We start from the raw sequence: 22,275 nt of genomic DNA, 5'->3' as shown, positions 1-22,275 counted from the left end.
TCATCGGACCTGATCGGATGCTCCATGTACCCCTATGGAGCAGAAGATGTCAGCGGTGACATGTCTGCTGACACCCGCTGCTATCCGATCCGATCCTGTCTGTAATATCCAGATGGATGGAAACCCTATTTTCCATCCATCCAGGGGATCGGATAAAAACGGACAGGCGGTTTGTTTTCATCCGATCTCCCATAAAGGAGAGCGGGGATCTGACAGCTCTGTCTCTGCAAAGTAAGTGGAGACGGACCTGTCATCCGCCTGCTCAGCGGGGATCGGCGAATCGATCCCCACTGAGCAAAACAGTCCGCTGGGCGGAAAGCCGTGTGAATGGACCCTAAGTCCCGGGTTCACATATGTGCGCTGACAGACATCGTATGTGATTCGGAGAGCACTTCTCTGAAAATCACATGCGATGAGAATTCAGCCATACAGATTGTTAGGCTGAATTCACATCGCATTCGGTCACAACTCGCACAGGACCCTTTTTTGGGTCTGCACCAGAATCGGATCGCATGGGTGTTCACACCTATGCGATACAATTCATGTCCGAACTGACAGTACTGCGATATGTGAACTAATCCGGGAGTGTCGTTAACTTTGTATTGACACCCCCAGCGATTCGCATATGGCAGTGTGAACTGTCTGTGAGTTAACCCACATTGGATTCGCAGGGTTCCCGTATCACATTTATGTGAACTGGCACTTAAAGTATAACTAAAGGCCAGAATAGAGAGGGATTTAGAACACTTGTTAAATTGTATTGCTTAATTGGGTCACCCTCTCTATTTGTCTCTATTATCACTGAAAGTAAAAGAAAATGCCAAATTTTGGGTTGTCCCCAGAAAAGTAATAGAGAGAAATTCTTCCAATGACGACACTAGTTCTGGTGACCTGGGGGTCCCCAAGGATTTCCCTTAATTGGCATGGATTTCCCCTTACTTCCTGTTTGGGCTATGAGACAGGAAGTGAAGGGAAATCTCTGCAAAGATGGCAAAAAAAATCTGACGGGTTATAACCCTGCCTTCTCTATCCAAAATGGGGAATAAATGTTTGCCCATAGTTCTTCTTTAACTGTCAGACGTTTTGTGTGGCGCTCACTTTGAACTTTGTGCACGTAAACCTTCAAATCTGACCTTCCTGCTTTTTGGGACTCCTCACTTTTGTTGAATGCAGCCTTACCAAGAACCACTGTGCTGTATAACTATCTGATTGAGCTGCTTATCAGTTGATGACATGTGTGCTTGCAGACTCTTTGTCCATTGCATGAATACCTCGAAATTGTTACACCAAGTCATTCAGCATTTAGATTGTTCTTGGATGTTTGTCCACCATTTGTCATTTATGTTGATACAATGGTTGCTGCTTTTCAAGTATAAGTAGGGAAACAACAAGCAAGGGTCAACTTTTTTTTAGTTAAGTCAGGAAACCTTTTTATTTATTTATTTTTTAGAATTGCATACAGGCTGTGTTAGAGAAACTTGTATAGTCATATGTAAATTGTTTCCTTTTTAGGATAAGCAGCAGACGAATCTGTAAAGATGGGGGAACTTTTCAGGAGCGAAGAGATGACGCTGGCTCAGCTTTTTCTCCAGTCTGAAGCTGCCTACTGTTGTGTCAGTGAACTGGGCGAGCTGGGAAAAGTGCAGTTCCGAGATGTAAGTATTTTTTTGATCAGTCAGTATAACGGGGTAAAAATGTTTTATAATGAAAAAGGTGCATGATGATTGCCTTGCCTGCACTCCTTTATTATGCCCATTACACAGTGATTTGTCTTCTTCGGAAAAGGAACCACTCTCAATAGGCAATTGATGCTTCTCAATACTTTGGAATATGGAAAGGAAAAATATTTCCTGTTACTCACAGTGATGAGCGATAAATTGTGTTTACTGTCATTTGTGCTTGCTAGGAGGATGATCCTAAATGAAAAAAATAATCCTTATAGGAAACAAAGTATTTTTCATGCAATAAAATGTGAACAGGCTGTTGGTGAACTTCAAAGCCAGTGAAGAGTTATAAATGGGTGTCTAGTAGTTGGTGTGTGAAATGTTTTATATTATTTGCACTGCTGAAATGGAAATAAGGTTTAATTTGTCTATTTAAACAAATCCTCACTGCCAAAAATAACATTTATGGGAGGAAGCTCCAAGCACACAACCTGGACCCTTGTTACCAGGCATAACACCTGTGGCTGCTTGGTAGGTTTCATTACCTCTAATCATCAGCCAAGGAACAAGTTTCACCGTAGCTTTTCAGGATCTTAATCATTGTTATGAGCTGCCAAATAAAGCCTCTTCGTTTTCAACATTTTGAAATCCTTCTAGAGACATGTTGATGCTGCCTGGGTATACACCAAGCCAGCATCAAAATGTCTCTGGAAGGATTTCAAGAGACATTTTGGAAGGAGCCAACTATGCTTGAAGTTTCTTTATATCCCAATTATATGTAATCACCTGGGTGGTTCTGTAATTTTTTTTGATAAAGTTATACACTTTGGATGAGAGAAATATTAAACTTTTGGTGACTTTAAAATTATTATTATTGTCACCACTGAGGAGAATCCTCCTCACTTTCACTTATGTCTGACAACGGTTGCCTTGTCAAAGGGCAAAGGAGAATTTCCATAGTAGAAACCAGTGGTGGCAGCTGGTGCTCCATGGGCCGGGGGGGCAGACAGACCACACCAGCCCGCACACCATACCCCCGGTCGCCGGCTCACTCACCCTGAACATGTGGAGGGCAGGCAGGCAGCAGCAACGGCGGCGGCTTCTCCTCAGTCTCCTGTGTCTCCTCCCTCCTCCTTGGCCGATGGCATGGCTTCGCCTTTCGGCCAAATGGGAAACGGGTCTCAGGACCCGCTTCCTGATTGGCCCGGAGGAAGATCCGTGTGACAATAGCAAATGTTAATTCGCTATTGTCACACAATTGGGTGGGCTCGGGACGCAGTGCTCTGCGCCCCGAGCCCACCGTTTTTTGAAGCCTATTAGAGCCTCTTTCACATGCTTCCAAAAAAAAAAAAACATTGGAATCCATGCGTCCGGCACCCTGCATGTAGATTAGGGGGCTGGATGCATTGATAGGGGGGGGCGGCACCCCTGCGCCTCCAGTGGATGGGCCACCACTGATTAGAAACACAGTTAAAGTGTTACTAAACCCACAATAGTAAAGTCAGAGTGTATATGCAGTAAAGTATGCTTTTTATACTCAATGTGGAACCTAAGGGGGTTAATTTGTCTGCATTCTGTAAAAAGGCTGTTTGATCCTGTCTCCCCCGATCTTTCCCTTCTTCCACAGTCCCCAACACATTTGCTGATATACTAAAAAGAGATCTGGCGCCTAGAACAATCAATTGCTACAAACTGTGATTAAGGAATACTATATGTAGTTGCAGCTAATTGGCTGCAAAAGTGCGCAGCATAAAATGAATCCACAAACTATAGAATCAGCGCAAATCTACCCTTCAATATTATAATATCCTATAATATCTAAAAGAAAGTGCAAGTTCATAATATTATTATTTAAAAAATATGAAAATCTATTTGTATTATTCAGTGCAAAAATATGTTGATAAAAATAGTGATAAAAAATTGAAAAAAATTATATTATAAAAAACAATTCATATCCATGAAAAATCAGGTGAAATGAATGTGAAATAAAAAAAAAAAAAAAAAAACAATTTATATCAATGAAAAAGTCCAATGAAATAAATAAGTATTAAAAGATCAACATCTGCTGACAGTACAGAGCCCCGGGGCTCTAGTTTAGTTTAGTAGAGTACTCTAGAGCAGCTTTTTTCAACCAGTGTGCCTAGGCACCTTGGGGTGCCTTAAGGTTTCTTCAGGGGTGCCTTGGCAAAATGGCTAAAAATTGCCCAAAAATTAAAAAAAAAAAAAAAAGTTTTCATTGTGCACAATTACAACCTTCTAGCTGCTGGTGTCCTAGCGACCATTGGCATAATCAGTGGATAAGAAAGAAAGATGTCAGTTGCCTGCATAGCATCATTGTTTGACCCTCCCCTGCCCCTCACATTAGCTGAATGATAGAGAAAAACTGAGGGAGAAGAGAAACCTTGGAATACTAGTCAGTACCAGTTTACAAAAGTGTATTTGCTTTGGGAGAATAAATCACCTCTAATGTTGGGTGTTCTACTTGCACTTGTGGATGTTGCTGCATTATGTAAGACTATTAGAATGTTTTTTACATTTTAGAATGGTGCGCCTTAAGACTGTCCATCATTTTTAAAGGGTGCCTTGACTAAAAAAAGGTTGAGAATCACTGCTCTAGAGGGCTCTAGTACAGTAGACTACAGTATAGTACAGAGTCCTGCATGAGCTCAGTTTGGTGTGTATTGCTAGAGAGTTTTTTCTTTTCTTTTCTTGGGAGAGTGCATGTGATCAGCACAGGGCCAATCAGCACTGTCCGAAAAGAGGGTCAGGGGTCCTGCAGCTTCATAGGACAGTCAGGAGGGAAAGAGATTACCTCGAACAAGCTTTAACCAGACACTCAAAAGATTGCTATATACTGCTGATGAGAAAAGGTATTTAGCAGTTTATATTTACTAAAATAATTGCATTTCCATGTACTGTGGGAGACCAGATATAGTCAATGCAGGGTCCTGGGTTTAGTAACCCATTTAAGATCTGAGTTAAAAAGACAAACGTATGCTTTAGTTTTCAATAGTTTTATCCTGTTTCTTTAAAATTCTGTGTACATATACATAGCTCCCAACTGTCCCTGATTTCGAGGGACTGTCCCTGATTTGGAACAGTCTCTCTTTCCTCATAATTTGTCCCTCATTTTGGTCTGATCTATATAGTTGTGTATATAAAATGCACCATTTATCTTTCAAAAATTATTTTCTAGTGCTAAACCTTTCATCAAAATTCTAAACTGCTGCATTTGTAAATTTCAAAGCCAGTATAAAGGAATAGTAATGGTAAAAAAAAAAAAAAAAACACTTGTGGATTTAACCAATCATTTTTTTTTGTATAATTCTCCTTAAAGGGGGCGTGGCATGGTGTGTGTCCTATGTCTACATACTTTTATTAATTGGTGTCCCTTGTTCTTATCTCAAAATGTTGGAAGGTATGCATATAGTCCCCATATATACCTTAGAATCATTCCAGAGAACCCCATCTGCAGTAATTTGCTTTATGCTTGTGTTTACGATGAATTGTGTTCTATCTTTATCTCCTTGTGTAAAGCAGGGTATACATGCTCATATTTTTTTTTTTTTTCGTTCAACCCATTGACTGATCCCTGCAACAACACAACCATGTGTGATGTGGGCATCTCTCCCACTGAGCTTGTATTCAGACGGGGGGGGGGGACTTTCCCCGGCAGAATACACTGATCAGCGCTTGCAGCCATTGGCTACAAACGCTGATGGAATGCTGGTTTTCCAGCATGACCCTTCCAACAGAAGCCGGTCATTAGACGGGCTTCTGTTGAACAAACAGCAGTACACATGTAAAGTTCTTGCTGAACCAGCTGACTTTTTGTGTACATGTACTGGGTTTAAGTGAAGACCAGTGATAGTTAGACTGCGTAATAAAAGTCTACGCCATGTAGTGGTAAGGTACCTCTTGATAATGCATATCTAAAAGGTGCCTGAGGAAAGGCTCTTTCACTCTGGCTTAGACAAAACAGCAGTACAGTGGGGGCATGGCAGGGAACTATGGGATATGTAGTTTGCAATCTGCAGGAAGCTGGTTAAGAATATATTGTTTCACTGATATCAGTAGAAGTAACATTCAAAGCTTTCAATTAAAAAAGTCATAGTTTATATTTTTATACTGCTTCCTTCTCATTTTTAGCTAATATATATTAACCTTAAAGATCTGTTTTTTGCATGCCATTTTCTTTTTTTTTCAGTTGAATCCTGATGTAAATGTTTTCCAAAGAAAATTTGTCAATGAGGTTAGAAGATGCGAAGAAATGGATCGAAAATTACGTAAGTTTTAGATCTGTTTGTTGTCTTTTCCTTTGTATGGAGGGAACCACTCCACCCCCCTAATCGCTCTCCTTTAGTGCGCACATGGGGCGCAAACATGAATCTCCCGTGCAGGGCCATCCTTTACTGGCAAGGGTATGCAAAGCTGTTGCATGCATCCCTTTGCCGGTGTCCCATTCATTTTTATTGGGGCACGTAGCGGCATGGGCACAGCTGCTGTATCCTAATACAACTTGCTGGTATGGACCCCCGTACGCATACAGGGTGAGGACCAACACCCACCCACGTGTTGTATGAGGACACGGCAGCTGTGCCCGTGCCGCGGTGTGTCCCAATGGAAATGAATGGGATGCCTCCCTGCCAATAAAAGACAGCCCTGCATGTGAGACGCATGTCTGCTACTTGTTGTCAGAATGGGCGTACTTTGCTCTTACACCAATATTCTTAAGAAATAAAGTCTAAAATTCCCTGGCGCATAGCCTTAGCAAACAGTATTGAGCACACATTAGCTCTGAAATCTTGGCACCTTTGCCAGAAATAGATTACGTAGCTTTTCTTTATTGCCTATTAAGACTCAGGAAAGTTGTTATTAAACGGTTTTATTTAGCAGATGCAGATGACCAACTAGGCACAGGCAGTACACAACTCTGGCTTGGTGCAGATGACCCTTAGAGCCGGTTCACACTACTGTGACCAGAAAGTCGCCCCATGAAGAAACGACTTTTTAGCACGACTTTAGCGCGACGTTTGAAGAGACTTAAATGATAGGCGACTTTGTCTGTGGGGAATGTCTGGGTAATCTTTTTCTTCTTCCTGGAAAGTCTGATCACAGTCGCTTGAAAATAGATAAGGATCCGACTTGGAGGCGACTCCCATTGAAGTCTATGTGCACAAGTCGGATAGAGGTCGCCTTGAAGTAGTACAGGAACCTTTTCTGAAGTCGAAGCGACTTCAGTAGTGCATATTAAGACGGTTCTCATTCATTTACATTGAATTTGTAATGACAAGAGACTTGGGGCGACTTGAGGTTGCACAAGTCACGTCCCAAGTCGGAGTAGTGTGAACTGGGTCTTAGAGACCCTATTGCCAGACCATTAATTTAACCACTTGCCGACTGCCTAACGCCGATCTACGTCGGCAGTCAGCCCCTCACAGGCAAAGTGACGTAGGGCTACGTCACTAGCTTGTGAGGGTCTAGGGAGCGAGCGCGCGCCCCCGGAGGCGCGCTCCCGCGTGGTCACGGACCCCCCCCGCGCGTGTGACCAGCGGACCCGATGTCCGCCGGTCACTCGGCGATCGGCGGGGGAGAGGGAGAATGTCAGGCAGCTTGTGTAAACAAGCCACCTGTCATTCTCCTCGCTGTAAAGACACTGATCAAACGGATCTAGTATGTAGATCCATTGATCAGTGTCCTTACAGCTCAAGCCACAGCCAATCACAGTAGAAAGCACGCCCCTAGGGATACACACAGCCCCTCCCTTCCAAATAAAGTTAACCCCTTCACAACCAGTGTATTTTTACAGTAACAGTGCATTTGTATAGCACTGATTACTGTAGAAATGTCACTGGTAACCCCAAAAGTGTCACAAATGTCAGTCAAGGGTCCGATCTGTCCGCCCCAATGTCGCAGTACCGCAAAAAAAATCGCAAATCGCCGCCATTACGCGTTAAAAAAAAAAACAACAAAAATCTTTCCCTTTGTTAGTAAACACGATAACTTTTGCGCAAACCAATCAAAATACGCTTTTTGCGATTTTTTTTTTTTACCAAACATATGTAGCATAAAACAAATTGGCCGAAAATTTTAAAAAATTTTGATTTTTACTTTTTTTTTGGGGGGAATTTCATATAAAAAAATGTGAAAAATATTGTTATTTTTGCAAAATTGACGCTATTTTTTTTGTTTATAGCGCGTGATCAAAAAATCGCACAGGTGATCAAATACCACCAAAAGAAAGCTCTGTTTGTGGGAAAAAAAGGACGTCAAATTCGTTTAGGTACAGCGTCGCACAACCGCGCAATTGTCCGTTAAAGTCACGCAGTGCCGAATCGCAAAATACCCCCTGGTCAGGAAGGGGGTAAATTCTTCCGGGGCTTAAGTGGTTAAAAAATATTTTTACCATTCATTTTATATGTGCATCGAACATATTTTATGCATGTTAGTTACCTGTAAAAACCCTGCTTGTGTAGACATCCAAATGCTCTGAGACGGTAGCTGGGAGCATTTGTGGGATGTGCTAAAAATGTCAGACCCATAGAGGCTCCACCTCGCAACTTATAGCAATTAAAGGATCTGCTAGTGATGGCTTGGTTCCAGATACCACAGCATACCTTCAGAGGCCTAGTGGAGTCTATGCCTTGACAGGCCAGAAGAGGGACCTACTAATTTGTAGGTAGTCATGTTAACAGGATAGTTTGGTTTTTGCAGATTAGCTGGTGAGTTGAGCTGGGAATTTTCTTTGGTTTTGTTTTGCGGTTAGTCATGTTTTGGTGGGTGGCCATAATGTTGTTGCTGATCAGTGTAAAACTGTACAGGCTCAATGGACAACTCTTTTTTCTGCTGTCACTCTTTTATGTTTCTGTCTTGTATGTGATGTCAGCAGGCTCAGAGCTGTGACTCAAGTGACACCCTATGCGATTCACCTATGACCCTTCCCCTGTAGATTCAAAAAAGTTTATGCAGGGAGGTGAAGTTAGGGGTGGAGAGGCTGCCAGCACAGATGAAAATACCACACTCCCAGAAGAGGACATGACCTGTAAGGAGGGAGGGGGTGTTTTGCTGGGGTTGTAAACGGGGTGAGGGTGCTTTGATGGGAAAAATCGACTAGTCCTTTTTTTCCTAGCAATTTCAAAAGCACCTTGCAAGTGAATAAGTAATTATTTAGATGTGGCACCCTCCTAGTCAGGTGATAGATAAGTAGCATAGTTTTGATTCTGGCTGCTGATCAGCAGAATTACAGGCTAAAGTTATGTGCTTCCTGCTTATCAGGGAGCACGATTTACAGTTAGGCCTGTTGCATGTGTTCATGTGGGATCCATTTGGTCTGAGGGAGTGTCCCCACTGCATCCAATAGGGGAGCATGTTGGACAGTGGAGGAAACCCAGCCAGTGACACACAGGCTTTTGTCACTATCTCAGTGGGTTGGCACAAGAGTGATGCATCCTGGGATAGGTGATAAAGCCAGTGACACATGCAACAGGGGGTCTTTGGGCGGGAAGCCTGATCCCAGGAGGAGGGTAACAGTTGTCTCTCCTCCTGCTGCTGAGGAAGGTGGTCACAGTCAGTCGGCCTTGTGGACTGGAGGTGTGGTGCTGAGCCGGGAGGTCCTGTGGATGCTGACAAAGGAGTTGGAGGCAGAGCGACCCAGAGAAAAACAGTGTCTGTGAGTACCAGGAAGCTTGCCGGGGGTCTGCCCAGGAAGGGGACCACTCCAGTAGCATGTCAGTGGACAGAAGGTCAGTGCACACAGTCAGTGAGAAAGGGGGTGCCAAGTTAGACCCTGAAGAGTAATCTATGTGAGAGTCCATATTCTTTATCTTCACTTCAGTAGCAAGGTGAAGCAGCGGCCTTGTCACATTGTACAGTTAGTTGTCTTCAGGAATTGTGCATAGTTCAAGTTGGAGTATCCCACTCATCCCTTCTCCCATCCAAGTTCCAAAAAACAAATCCCCTGGACTGTTCATTGTCTGAACCAAGAACTTTCAAATGCTGTTTTGCCTGCTATCGGTTGCTAATGGTAACCCAGGGGACCCGCAAGAAGTAATTCTCAGCAGTTCCCTAGGGGGCAGTGCTACATATAGAAGGAGAAAACACTGTAAATAAGCACTTAATTGCTTAATTCATCTGTGCCTATGGTAAAAGCGTAGGGCGGGTCCATTGCGTCATAGCATCACTTCCGGTTTTGAGACTCCACCGCCGTGGAACGCGGAAGCTTCCCGGCGATTGCTACTGATCCGAGGCAGCTCTCACAGTGAGTGGATGCTACGTTTTCTCTTACTATTTGTGATCAATACTTCATGGGGCCCCCCTCTTTCTTTTTCCATATGAAAACACGCCAACTGGTGCCTTGTTGACCGTGGAGGGGGACCCTCGGAGATATACATTGGTCTATACACGGCAGGTTGTATACACAGCGCGACACCTAGTGGTTACACAGGTGATTGCAGCTGCCACCTTACCTTAAGGGATTTTTCCCTGGTTCACTTACCACTCTTATCACCAATTTGTTTTGTATTGGCACGTTACACTTTCAAATAGTAATAGTGCCAGGATTATTACCTAACACATGATTTATTTTACTTCTGCACTGTATTGATCTATTTATATATACTTATCACAATAAACACACTTGTCTATGTCATAAATTTATTTATTGCACTTCAGCACTTTTGGGTTGTACCTACCACACATCAGGATATTTAATCCGTTTTATTTGAATCCACCCAATATACAGTATATATTAATTTTACCTCTTTTATTGTTTTATGGGACACACCCCCTTATTTATCATTTGATTGCAAGTGATTGCACCTTATTATTTATTGCACAAAGGTAGCGCCATTTTCAACCCCTTTCTTGCACTTTACTTACATCTGTGCCTATACCTGCAATTATTTAGGTTAGTGCCAGGATTGCTTTAAAGTGTATGCAAACCCTAAGAGTCTGGTTCACACCATGAATGGCACAAGAATGCGCTGTGTGTTCCTGGGTAATTCACATGTGATCTGGGTGCAGTGCAGTTTTAGTCCATTCGTTTGAAGAGGCTGAAATTACACCAGACCGCACCAACAGTAATGAATGCACTACTTTATAAAGCACACAGCAGCCAGATCGCATGGTACTACTGCATGCAAACCCTGCAGATCACAAGCACATGACCCGTCCGACAGTTCTTAAATAACTAAAGGGTGGCGCCACCCAATGACATCACTGGGTGACCTAGCATGCCCTTGGCTGATGTCCCAAGGGCAAGGGGGCAAGGTCACCTGCTGATGTTATTTAAAAGCCATCAGGCAGCGGGAGCAGCCCCTCTTTTTCGTGGCGGCAGGCGTTGAAATTGACGGTGGATTTACACCGTCAATCTTGTTTGTTTATTACATAGTTACATAGTTACATGAGGTCGAAAAAAGACACCAGTCCATCCAGTTCAACCTATGATGTGTGTGTGTGTTTGCTGTTAACCATACATTGTATACCCCTCTTTGTTGTGGTCTTTAAGGTGCCCATCTAATCATTTTTTGAAACTATCGATGCTCCCTGCTGATACGACTGCTTGTGGAAGCGAATTCCACATCCTTACTGCTCTGACAGTGAGGAACCCCCCTATGTATTTTAAGGTTAAACTGCCTTTCCTCTAGTTTTAGTGAATGGCCACGCGTCTTATTGTATTCCCTTACTCTGAAAAGTTTGTTCCTTATGCTAGGGTCGCCAGTACAGTATTTGTACATTGATATCATATCCAACCTCAATCGTCTTTTCTCCAGAGAGAATAAGTTCAATGCTTGTAGTCTTTCCGTATAGCTGAGGCCCTCCATTCCCCTAATTATTTTTATTGCCCTTCTCTGGACTCTCTCCAGTTCCAGCAAATCCTTCCTGAGGACCGGTGCCCAGAACTGAACAGCATACTCCAGATGTGGCCGGACCAGAGTCTTGTAGAGTGGGAGAATAATCTCTTTATTTCTGGAGTGAATCCCCTTTTTTATACATGCCAGTATTCTGTTGGCTTTGCCTGCAGCGGCTTGGCATTGCATGCCACTGCCAAGCCTGTTGTCTACCAGTACCCCCAGGTCCTTTTCCATCCTAGACTCACCCAGAGGTTTCCCCCCTAGTTAGTAGCTTGCTTTCATATTTCTGACGCCCAAGTGCATTACTTTAAATTTTTTCAACATTAAACCTCATCTGCCATGTAGTTGCCCACCCCATTATTTTGTTCAGGTCCGCTTGTAAGGTAGAAGATATTGGCATGCTTAGTTTAGTATCATCCGCAAATACTGAGATTGTACTAGATATCCCCTCCTCTAGATCATTTATGAATAAATTAAACAGGATTGGTCCCAGGACAGAACCTTGGGGGACCCCACTTTCCACACTTTCCGCCCAATCCGAGTACTCCCCATTTATCACCCCCCTCTGGACTCTCCCCTGGAGCCAATTCTCTATCCAGGTACTCACCCTATGGTCCATACCTACCTTCCTTAGTTTGAACAGTAAGTGTTTGTGGGGAACGGTGTCAAAGGCCTTTGCAAGGTCCAGATACACCACATCCACAGGCTTACCTTCAGGGCCGGCCTTAGGTGTTAAAGGCGCCCTGTGCAATCTAATCCTGTGGCGCCCCCTCACATTTTCTTGCACCTTTTTTGGACTTTATTTGACTTTTCTTTTTATGATCACTTATAACTTAGCCCCCCTTTACATTAGAGATCCCCCCCTACATCAGAGACCCCCCCTCACAGAGGCCCCCCTTACATCAGAGACCCTCACAGCCCCCCCCTTACATCAGAGACCCTCACAGAGCCCCCCCCCCTTACATCAGAGACCCTCACAGAGCCCCCTTTATCTAGTCGGCAGCTCACTTCATAGAAGGTTAATAGATTGGTTTGGCAAGAACGATTCTTCATGAATCCATGCTGATTACTACTAATAATACAGTTTTCATTACTAAAGTCTTGTATGTGGTCCCTTAACATCCCCTCCAAAATCTTGCAGACTACTGATGTTAGGCTGACCGGCCTATAGTTACCCGGGATATATCTCGGCCCTTTTTTAAATATTGGTACCACGTTGGCTTTTTTTCCCAATCAGCTGGCACCATACCCGTCTGTAGACTATCCTTAAAGATCAAGAATAATGGTCTGGCAATCGCCTGGCTGAGCTCTTTAAGAACCCTCGGGTGCAAGCCATCCGGTCCCGGTGATTTATTTATGTTAAGTTTCTCTAGTTTAGTTCTAAGTCTATCTTCTGTTAGCTATGGCGGTACTTCCTGAGGCGTATTACTTAGTTTAGCCTTACAAGCTGGGTAAGTGTAGCCCCCCGATTCTTTTGTGAAGATTGAAGAGAAGAAATTATTTAACCCTTCTGCCTTTTCTCTGTCCTCTGTGGCCATATTTCCTTTGTCATCTTTTATGGGGCCAATGTGTTCTGGCCTCGCTTTCTTACTGTTTATATACTTAAAGAATTTCTTGGGGTTCTTTTTACTCTCTTCCGCTATATGTCTCTCGTGTTCTATTTTAGCCACCTTGATTTGGTCTTTACACTCTTTGTAATGCTTGAATGCTGCCAGTGACCCCTCAGCCTTGAAGGCCTTTTCTTTAGTATTAAAGTGGAGTTCCACCCTATTTTTATACTTACCTCCATCTTCTCGCTCCGGGTCACCTGAAAAAGAAATGGATAATCGCATATTTTTTTTTTTTTTTTACTTACCTCGTAGCGAAGAAAAAATACTTACCTTACTTCCTTCTTCCTCCTTCCTCGGCCGCGGCCCGTCGTCACTTCCTGGCTCTGCAATGATTCCTGGGAGCTGAACGTCATAGCTCCCAGGAATCATTGCGCCTGCACCGGCCCCGACGTCACTTCCGGGTCGCGCGTGTCATCCCCTTCTAAACAGCTTCTGGGCATGCCCTTTTTTAGGGCGGGCAGGAAGTGGTTAATATCATCCCTCATATTTACCTGTACACTGTTCTTAATATACAGACATATCTCTCCTCCTTTTTAATCTTCTCTATCCCTGCGATAAAGGGAATACCCCTGAATGGTCGCCATCCAATCATGGGAGCTATCGACCAAGTCTCTGTTATCCCCACAATATCTTATTCCTCCTCAAACATCAGCAGCTCCAGCTCTCCCATCTTGTTGGCCAGGCTTCCGGCATTGGTATACAAACCTCGTAATCTTGACTGGTTGCATATATCCTCGTTTGATGTTGTTTTTAGGCTGCTTTTCTGATTTTTTTTTTCCCCATACCCACGTTGGGTTTAGGAGCTCTGAACACCCTACCGCTAATGTCCCCAATTGTGCCCTCTGAATCTTGCTCCCCACATTTTTGTGAACTGAGCGGTGTTAGCTCTGCCCAGTGGCTTTTGATAAACTGCCCAACCAATCCCACTCTCAGATCTCGACAACATAACTCTACTAATTCTGTAGTCCAAGAATAGAACTCGGAGGGGCTCTTTGAGATAACACAAGAAATGTGCAGAGGACACAGGACTGCACTAAATTTCTGATAAGATCAACCAAATTTTTTTTTTTGACAGATATAAAAATCTTTCAATGGCATATTTATTAGCTCAAAAGTGAACAAATACTAAGATCTTTGTTAAGGGTTCACATACTGTACACATTAATAGCTTGAGATCTGTCCCAAGGCCAGCATGTACTATTTTATGAGAAGCAGTTCTATGCCCTTCTGTGTTATTGCAAGGATAATTATAAAAATCTTTTAGCAACTGCAAGTAAAAGACTGACCCTAATGTTGTTTTTTTAGCACGTTTATTAATTACCTATATTCACCTTTTTCAGAAGTAGGCTGAGACAGATTTGTACTGTTTACTAATTTAATTTCAGTTGTCATAGACCTACCTATGGAAGGTCTTTGTTCCAGAGATGTCTAAAAGTACAATGATTGTAATGTTATAATTTTATAGGATTTGTGGAGAAAGAAATTAAGAAGGCGAATATCCCCATTCTTGACACTGGTGAGAACCCAGAAGTACCCTTTCCAAGGGACATGATTGACCTTGAGGTGAGTTTCAGATTAAGAAGTCTCCATTTTTATTGTATGTTGATATGAAAAATTGTTAAGATTGGCAAGTAAGATATGTGAGAGATGGAAACCAAATAGAGACAGAATGTGACCAGGCTGTGGATATGTAAAGTGGTTCTAAAGGCATAACTTTTTTTTTTTTTTTTAACCTTAATACATTCTTTGCACTACGGTAAAAAAATTTCAGTGCCTGTTTCTCCCCTTTTACCCTACCTTCCCAACTACTTACCTGTATCAATACAGTGCTTTGCTTGTCTGCAAGTCTTCACTCCTCTCTCCACTGTCTCTCAGGCTTTCCTAAGAGCAATGGGAGCCATTGGCTCCTGCCGCTATCCGTCAAATCCAGTGAGCAGGGAGTGGGGCGGGGACTGAGTTGCATTTTTGTGTCTATGTATGTACACAGCCCACCTCAGGATCAAGTCCGCACCTGTTCTACCATAGGAAGACCCACAGAAGAGGAGGACCCCAGAGCACCAGTGGGGGGAAACAGAAAAGGAGGTTCTGGGATGCTCTTCTTTTTTTTTTTATTCTAGGGGAAAAAAACATAACTTTACATTCATTTAAATATTTACACATTCTGAAAAAGCAAAAAATGTGCTTTTAAGTACAATTAAGCTTCCAACCCCCTGAGTTTAGACAGTCTAGGCATATATTTACCTTTTAGCATCCACCCAGCAATTTTGCAATCTACATGGACTGGACTGCTCCTCTTCATTTTGCACATGCATACCTTGGCCCTATTCATTTTTATGGGTAGCTATGCATATGGGCAGCCTGCAGCTGTTGCCTTCTCTCTCTCTCTATAAGAACGAGCGAGCCATGGTAGGCATGCACAAAATGAAGAGGGGCCAGTCAGGTCCTAATCAGTGTTGGTAAGAGCACTTGATTGTGTTAGAAGGTACTGTAAGTCCAGGATGCCTGGGCTTTTAGCACAATAAAAAGATAACCAATAATACATATAAATTAAATATACAATTTATACAAAAACATTATAATTTGCATGACTGTAATATCCCAGAGAGTCCATCAGCTTATTTAGTTCACATTGTGCTGGTCCTGCAGCTTCTTTTACCAATCTGGGGGGAGCTAAAAAGCTGGAGCAAGATAAAAGATGAACAAGGGTGGAGTAATAGGAATTAAAAGCTGAGTACATTTATTTAGACAAGAACAATTACAGACTTACACAGAAGAAGCCTCTTTCTATCACGGATAGCATCCACAGAGTATGAGGTACAGGTAGCCGGTAGATCACATGTAGCACAGGATGACAGCTGCTCAGTAGTCCTGGACCCCTTACGGAAGCTGTTACATTCACAGCATCTGTGGACTCGTGGAACATGGGCATGGGAACCCATTTTAATATAAACACCATTTTTTTGCCAAGCCTGCCCATAAACTGTAACACTGGAGTTTTAAACAGGATAGATATTGAGCGGTGCAACGCGGTCCTAATGTAGGACCAGGGCAACAGACACAAAAGCATTACGAGTAGACTAAAGGGCACTCAAAAGTAGCTGTCATATGGCTAGGATAGTCATATAAAAAAAGACTTAAAGCGGAGATCCGGTCTGAAAAAAAAAAAAGTAAGATTAAAATACCCCTGGGACAGTCAGGGCTAGTGCATTTCTGAATGGATAGCCTCTGAACTGTCCCAGGTCACACTTACCTTTTTAGAAGAAATACTTACCTTGAAAATTTCTTGTCCAGCGCTGCCATCTCAGGTGTGGGCAGCTGAAGCCAGGGCGTCCTTTTCGGTCCCAGAATACCCTGCACCGGCTCCGCTTTCCAGTTCCGGCGCAGGCGCGTCAGCCCTGCACAGCTTCTGGGCATGCCCAGAAGCTGTTTAGCGGGGAATGACACGCCTGCGCCGGAACTGATGAGCGGGGCCGGTGCAGGCGCATTGACTCCTAGGAGCGATGACGTTCAGCTCCCAGGAGTCAACGCAAGCAGGAAGTGATGGCGGGCCGACCCTGGCCGCAAAGGGAGGAAGAGGAAGTAAGGAAAGTATATTTTCTTTAAAAACAAGGTAAGTGAATAAAAAAAAAATGAAATTATCCAATTGTTTTACAAGTAATTTAGAGCAAGCGGACAGTGAAAAAAAAATTTCAGGGTGGAACTCCGCTTTAAATGTGATGAATATTTAAAAGAATAAAAAGTGGAACAATAATACCTAAAATAATGCAATAAAACTATCCTTGTTGACTACAAGGCACAGGCCAACCATAAAAATCAACATAATTAAAACCACAATATAAGAGTTGCTTATAATTAAAAAAGAAATATTTGAACATGTAGACATGGTGTGAAATAGGCTCATTTGTGCTAAAAAAGTTATAATTAACAAAGTTTCTTTTGAAATGCTAAGAAAATGTTTCCAAAACAAAATATTTATACTAAAAAGAAATCTTTATTGCCATCTGTTTAACACAGTGGAAATTTGCATTTAAAGTTTCAATAAACCTGCATCATAAGAAACTATTAATATATTCTGTATTCCATGCTGTTCATACTCACACAAGTCACTATGAGATTTTTCTGTATTCTGCAAAAAGCCTGGTTGATCCTGCTGTTCTTAATCTCCACCTTCTGTTCATGTCCCCAATGCAGTTGGGGATTTTGTAGAGCAGTGTTGGCAGGTCTGCACATGCTCAGTCTTTATTGAGTTTCTATGCTTAGCATTTCCTCCATATCACCCCAGAGCAGCCCATGTGACTGTAGAATGGGTGTACACAATGGTATATAACAGCCCACTCCCTCCTTCTTCCTCCATACCAACTAAACACAATGGAGGATGTACATGTAGATTGATGGTGGCTTCACCTCTCTCTCTCTTATTCTAAGACACAAACTGCAGGGGCATGACACAGTCTGTGACTGGCAGAAATCCACCCACAACATGTTTTTGCAAAAAAATAATAAAGATTTGATTTCAAACAATATATTTGTATGACAATTTCTAACAGTTTATTTATATTACTTTAATTTTTATTCTGTATTCCAAAGGCTGTTTTTTGTATTTGTTTTGAACATGTGACCAGCAGCAGAGGACTAGAAGCTCCTCCTGCTTATGTTTTCCTGCAGACGGGCTGGGAAATAGCTGGGTCATGTGACAGCTGTATATTAGGAAAAAGGTACTTAGACGTTTTTTTAATTAAAATAAATACAGTGCTGTCAAATAGAAAGGATATTGTAAATGAAACAGTGTGTGTGTTTAGTATTACTTTAAGGGCCCATTCACACTATATACAAAAATTTACCTGTGTTTTCCCTTATGAATAAACCCAGGTAACCGCAATTACACACAGAAAACTAAGCAGTGATAACTACAGGTAATTTGCTGTGTGGACAGCCGCAAAAAGCTGCGGCCACCAGCAGCCTTTCATTATAGTGAATGGTGCCAGCGGCCACAGATAGCCGCTCACAACAGCAGCAGGAATCCTACCAATGCTATTCGCACTGGGATAAATTGATGGTGTGAATGTAGCCTAAAAGTGTGCAGGTTACAGCACACAGTCTTTAAATCCGAAAATCATCTGTTTTTTTTTTTTTTTTTTTGGCATGCTAGTCACATATTGAACATGAAGAGTTTACTAAAGCTAGGAAAATTCTCATGCGACAGAATAAAAAATTGGAAATAATATGTGTTGTTTTATATTTGTATTGTATTTACGAATGACAACTGTACAGATTAAACAAAAACTATATGATCTGGTATTGTACGAGAAAACTTTAGTGCTTGTCCGATCGGATAATATCAGATGAACTGTCATGATTGGCTCACGAAAGCTCTGTACTAAAGATCCGATTATCGTACAATCGCTTTAAAAGCGGTATTTTTCGTCTGATTTTCGTATCGTGTGTACAGGCCTTAAGGTGCAGAAAAAAATTGGTGTAATAAACTATATTTCTGTTGCATTGATGGGAATATTTCTATTTTTTTTTATAACTTTACTGTCTGTTCAACTAACAGGCCAATTTTGAGAAGATTGAGAATGAGCTGAAAGAGATTAATACAAATCAAGAGGCTCTGAAGAGGAACTTCCTGGAGCTGACGGAGCTAAAATTCATTCTGCGCAAAACACAGCAGTTTTTTGATGAGGTCAGCGTTTCTTTGTCTCCTAATTTAGTAACTGCGCCCCAGAACAATTGGTTTGATTTTTTTTTTCTTTACATATATTTTCAATTGTATATAGTGTCAAAGTTTTTTTTTTAAAGTGGAATTCCAGTCATACCCTAACTAAGCCTAAATCCACTCCCACCCATATGCTAAGCCTATTCTATACAACCTGTAAAAGATGCCTATACTTGCATATTTTAAAGCTGCTTTGGTCTGGTTCGGCTTCAGTGTAGAGGAGGGACATCCCACAAAGGCTGCAGAACCTGGGCAATGACATGACCCATAGGCTTACTATGGGGCAGTCGTTGTCTGCGGTCCATTTTCTACACTTAAGTCGGTGCTTTAAGTCTGTCATTTGACCAGACCAGAGCAGTTTCACAATAGGTAAGTATAGGCAGTGTAACTGAACTGCGACCAACACTGTGCTTGTGGGCTTCCGTCAGTATACGGCTTCCTTTAGTCTTTAACATAGATATCAAATATTCCAGCCACCCCCATACAAAGCTAGCCAACTACTTAGCTTGTTCTGAAACCTCTTTATTGAACAGTGACACAGAATTTATATACAGCATGGACATTCCCCTCCTAATCAGATTACCCCACCAGGTCAGGTGGGCCTGATTACATTATCATATGCAGATGAAATTGTATACAGAAATAGAATTAACCTGAACTAATTATCTAGTCATCTGGACAGAAACCATATGTGAGTTCATTAACAATTAACAACAGACAGGCTTAACAGAATCCACATCAAACCTTAATACATACAATAGGAAGAGACCGCCAGTGACAGACTGTCCGTCTCTGACATTGAAAACATGGAACAGAGGCCAATGTGATTAGCTCTTTCAATCAACATGTTCAGAATCAAACAGGCCAGAAATAGTCCTCACTTATTTCTCAAGATACAGGGCTGTCAAATATTACTGTCCCATTTGAAGTAATCAAAACCATATTCTCGGTGTCTATTAAGTATCTGTCTTTCACTTCCAGTGACGGTGAGTGCCGTCACAGGCAGGCTTTTTTTTTTTTCTTTTTTCTACAGGGTAGATAGAATAGGCTTAGAATTGGGGTGGGGATTTAGGCTTAGATGATTGCAGCTGCTGGCTGCATTTTATCCTGATTTTTCACATTTAATACTTTCTGTGCTATACTTGGCTCTACCATAAGGTCATTCCAGTTGTGTTAGATTAGAAGTGCTACAGCTGACACCGAGGATTAATGAATCCACTTTATATATCTGTACTTGATTGTTTAATTCTTAATCACACTGTATCAAGTGTTCACAAATATGTTGTGAATGTAGGGACAGAATTGAAATGGTTTTGGCTTCATTACTATTTATGCTAGAATATTTGCTCGCTTTTACTGATGTATATTTCCAGGTCTCTGTATCAGCTGTGCTGATGTACAACAAGCAGAGCAGAGAAAATAGAAGCTGTAGCTGAAGCCCTATCAAAAAAAAAGTTGGAGTTTGAAACTTCATTGGTTGCCAGGGATGACTGCTTCAGTTTTCTTTACTCTAGTTTTTGTGACTCCACATTTGTGTCGTCTGCTTTTTTTTTCTTCAATATACCATTTTACTGTTTGATATTTTACTACTTTTTTATTTATTCTTGCGTTTTTGACTTTTTTTTTTTTAACTCCATGTTTTCTTCTACCTGGTGATTTCATTAGCCCTTTTTTTTTTCATTGACTGTGTATTATTTTTCTAGCTTACCCACCTTGTGCCTTTTTTTTTTTTTTTTTGCTGTCTCTTTTATTGCCTGCTCATTGTCTGTTTTTTTTTTTTTCCATTTGGTAGCCTACTTTATTGTTGTTGGTTAGCCCTTTCTGGATATCTGCTTCCCCTGTAATCACGCTTTGTCTCTCTGCCAGATTCCTCCCAATCATCCTTTTTGGTGCCTGCTTACTGTTTTTACCCTCTTATTTTCTGCTTCCTTGCCTATGTCTACATGCAACATATCTCAACATATAAGGGTTGATTTACTAAAACCAGAGAGTGCAAAATCTGGTACAGCTCTGCATAGAAACCAATCAGCTTCCAGGTTTTTTTGTAAGCTTAATTGAACAAACCAAAGTTAGAAGCTGAATGGCTACCATGCACAGCAGCACCAGACTTTGCACTCTCCAGTTTTAGTAAATCAACCCTATGTTTTTGTATTCTCATTTTCATTGTTCTTGCATATTTCTTTTTTTTTTAATGCATTACTGACTTTTCTTTCTCCACAGCTTTTCATGCTCACATTCTTGGGGTTTCTTTTAGTTTAAAGGGTCAGTCCAGCAAAACTGTTGTTTTAAGCTATTGGTTAAATCCCGATAGTTTAATTAACAATCTTTTTGTATATCTCATAGGGCAACGTCTCTGTGATTATGTTGACAGGTTTGCACAGTAGCCACAGTCATCACAGCCAGGGTACTTCTAACCTACTTGGACTTGTGAGAATGCAACAGGAGTGAAGAAGCAAGTCAAAAGCTACACTCATTGCAGTCCCTAAAGTGGTTGTAGACCCAGATAGTTTTCCCATGTCTGAAATATAGGGCATACCATCAACAGAAGAAACATTTTAAACCTTTTTTGTTCTGTCATTTCTGGGGTCATGTGACTTTTTTTGAGTTGAGCAGGAGCAGGTCACATGTCCTGATGGCATAGCTCCCAGCTTTTTTCGATTCACCCTCTGCCCCTCCCCAGACCATGCAGAGTGAAATGGAGCTGTCAGACAAGTATTTTACTGCCTGCAGGGTGGATCAGAAGCTTAATTAACTGCTCCTCTTCACTCTGCATGGCCTGGGGGGACAAGGGCCTGAAAAAGATAAACTGACACCACAATGACATATAACCTGCTTTGGCTTGGTTAACCCCTGACCTGGACTGTGCTGATGTAGACAGTAATCTCCACCATAAGCAGGGGGTAGAGAGAAGTAGCAAAAGAAGGGGAGCTTGTGCACTGTGGTGGCAACACTGCAGAGGCATTTTAAGCCCACAGCTTATTGCCACCAAGAACAACGAACTGTGAGTGCTGCCAGAATACCGTTATGCGCATCCGCCTGCTCAGAAGGGGGTCTCTTTGCTGATCCCCACTGAGCAGGTGGATGACAGATCTGTCTCCTCTCCGCTATGCAGAGTGGACCTGGACACCACTCTGCCTGTTCTCTATGGGGCGGTTGGATGTAAACAGACCTCCTGGCTGTTTCCATCCAACTGTCATCCGATACGATCCACCGGACGGCTGAGGAATGCATCCCCTATCCCTCTGTTTTTGGCGGACATGGTTGGATCTGATGCCGGCAGGTGTCAGTGGACATATGTCCCCTGACATCTGCCGCTCTATAGAGAACAATGGCTGGTCCAGTCAGGTCTGCTTGAAAGACAGGTGGACCTGATTGGACTACCCATGTGAAACCAGGATGTGCAGTGTAAATCACAAGATTGGCTGACCAGAATG

At 42.2% G+C, this 22,275-nt stretch overlaps 1 protein-coding gene across 6 annotated transcripts in view; it reads left to right on the top strand.

The window, feature by feature from the left end:
* The window catches only part of ATP6V0A1 (ATPase H+ transporting V0 subunit a1), a 164,818-nt gene that overhangs the window by 37,687 nt on the left and 104,856 nt on the right, over positions 1 to 22,275 (top strand). For all 6 annotated transcript variants that reach the window (XM_082272084.1, XM_082272083.1, XM_082272085.1 and 3 more), the window contains exons 2-5: positions 1,513 to 1,655; positions 5,872 to 5,950; positions 14,591 to 14,688; positions 18,680 to 18,808. In XM_082272084.1, coding sequence (XP_082128210.1) covers positions 1,539 to 1,655; positions 5,872 to 5,950; positions 14,591 to 14,688; positions 18,680 to 18,808 — 423 coding nt within the window. In that variant the 5' untranslated portion in view covers positions 1,513 to 1,538. The remainder of the gene's footprint in view (positions 1 to 1,512; positions 1,656 to 5,871; positions 5,951 to 14,590; positions 14,689 to 18,679; positions 18,809 to 22,275) is intronic.

The sequence above is a fragment of the Pelophylax lessonae genome (assembly GCF_965119305.1).
Source record: "Pelophylax lessonae genome assembly, chromosome: 11".
NCBI lineage: Eukaryota > Metazoa > Chordata > Amphibia > Anura > Ranidae > Pelophylax > Pelophylax lessonae.
Note: the sequence above shows the minus strand (reverse complement) of the source record. Positions and strands in the feature narration are given on the sequence as shown.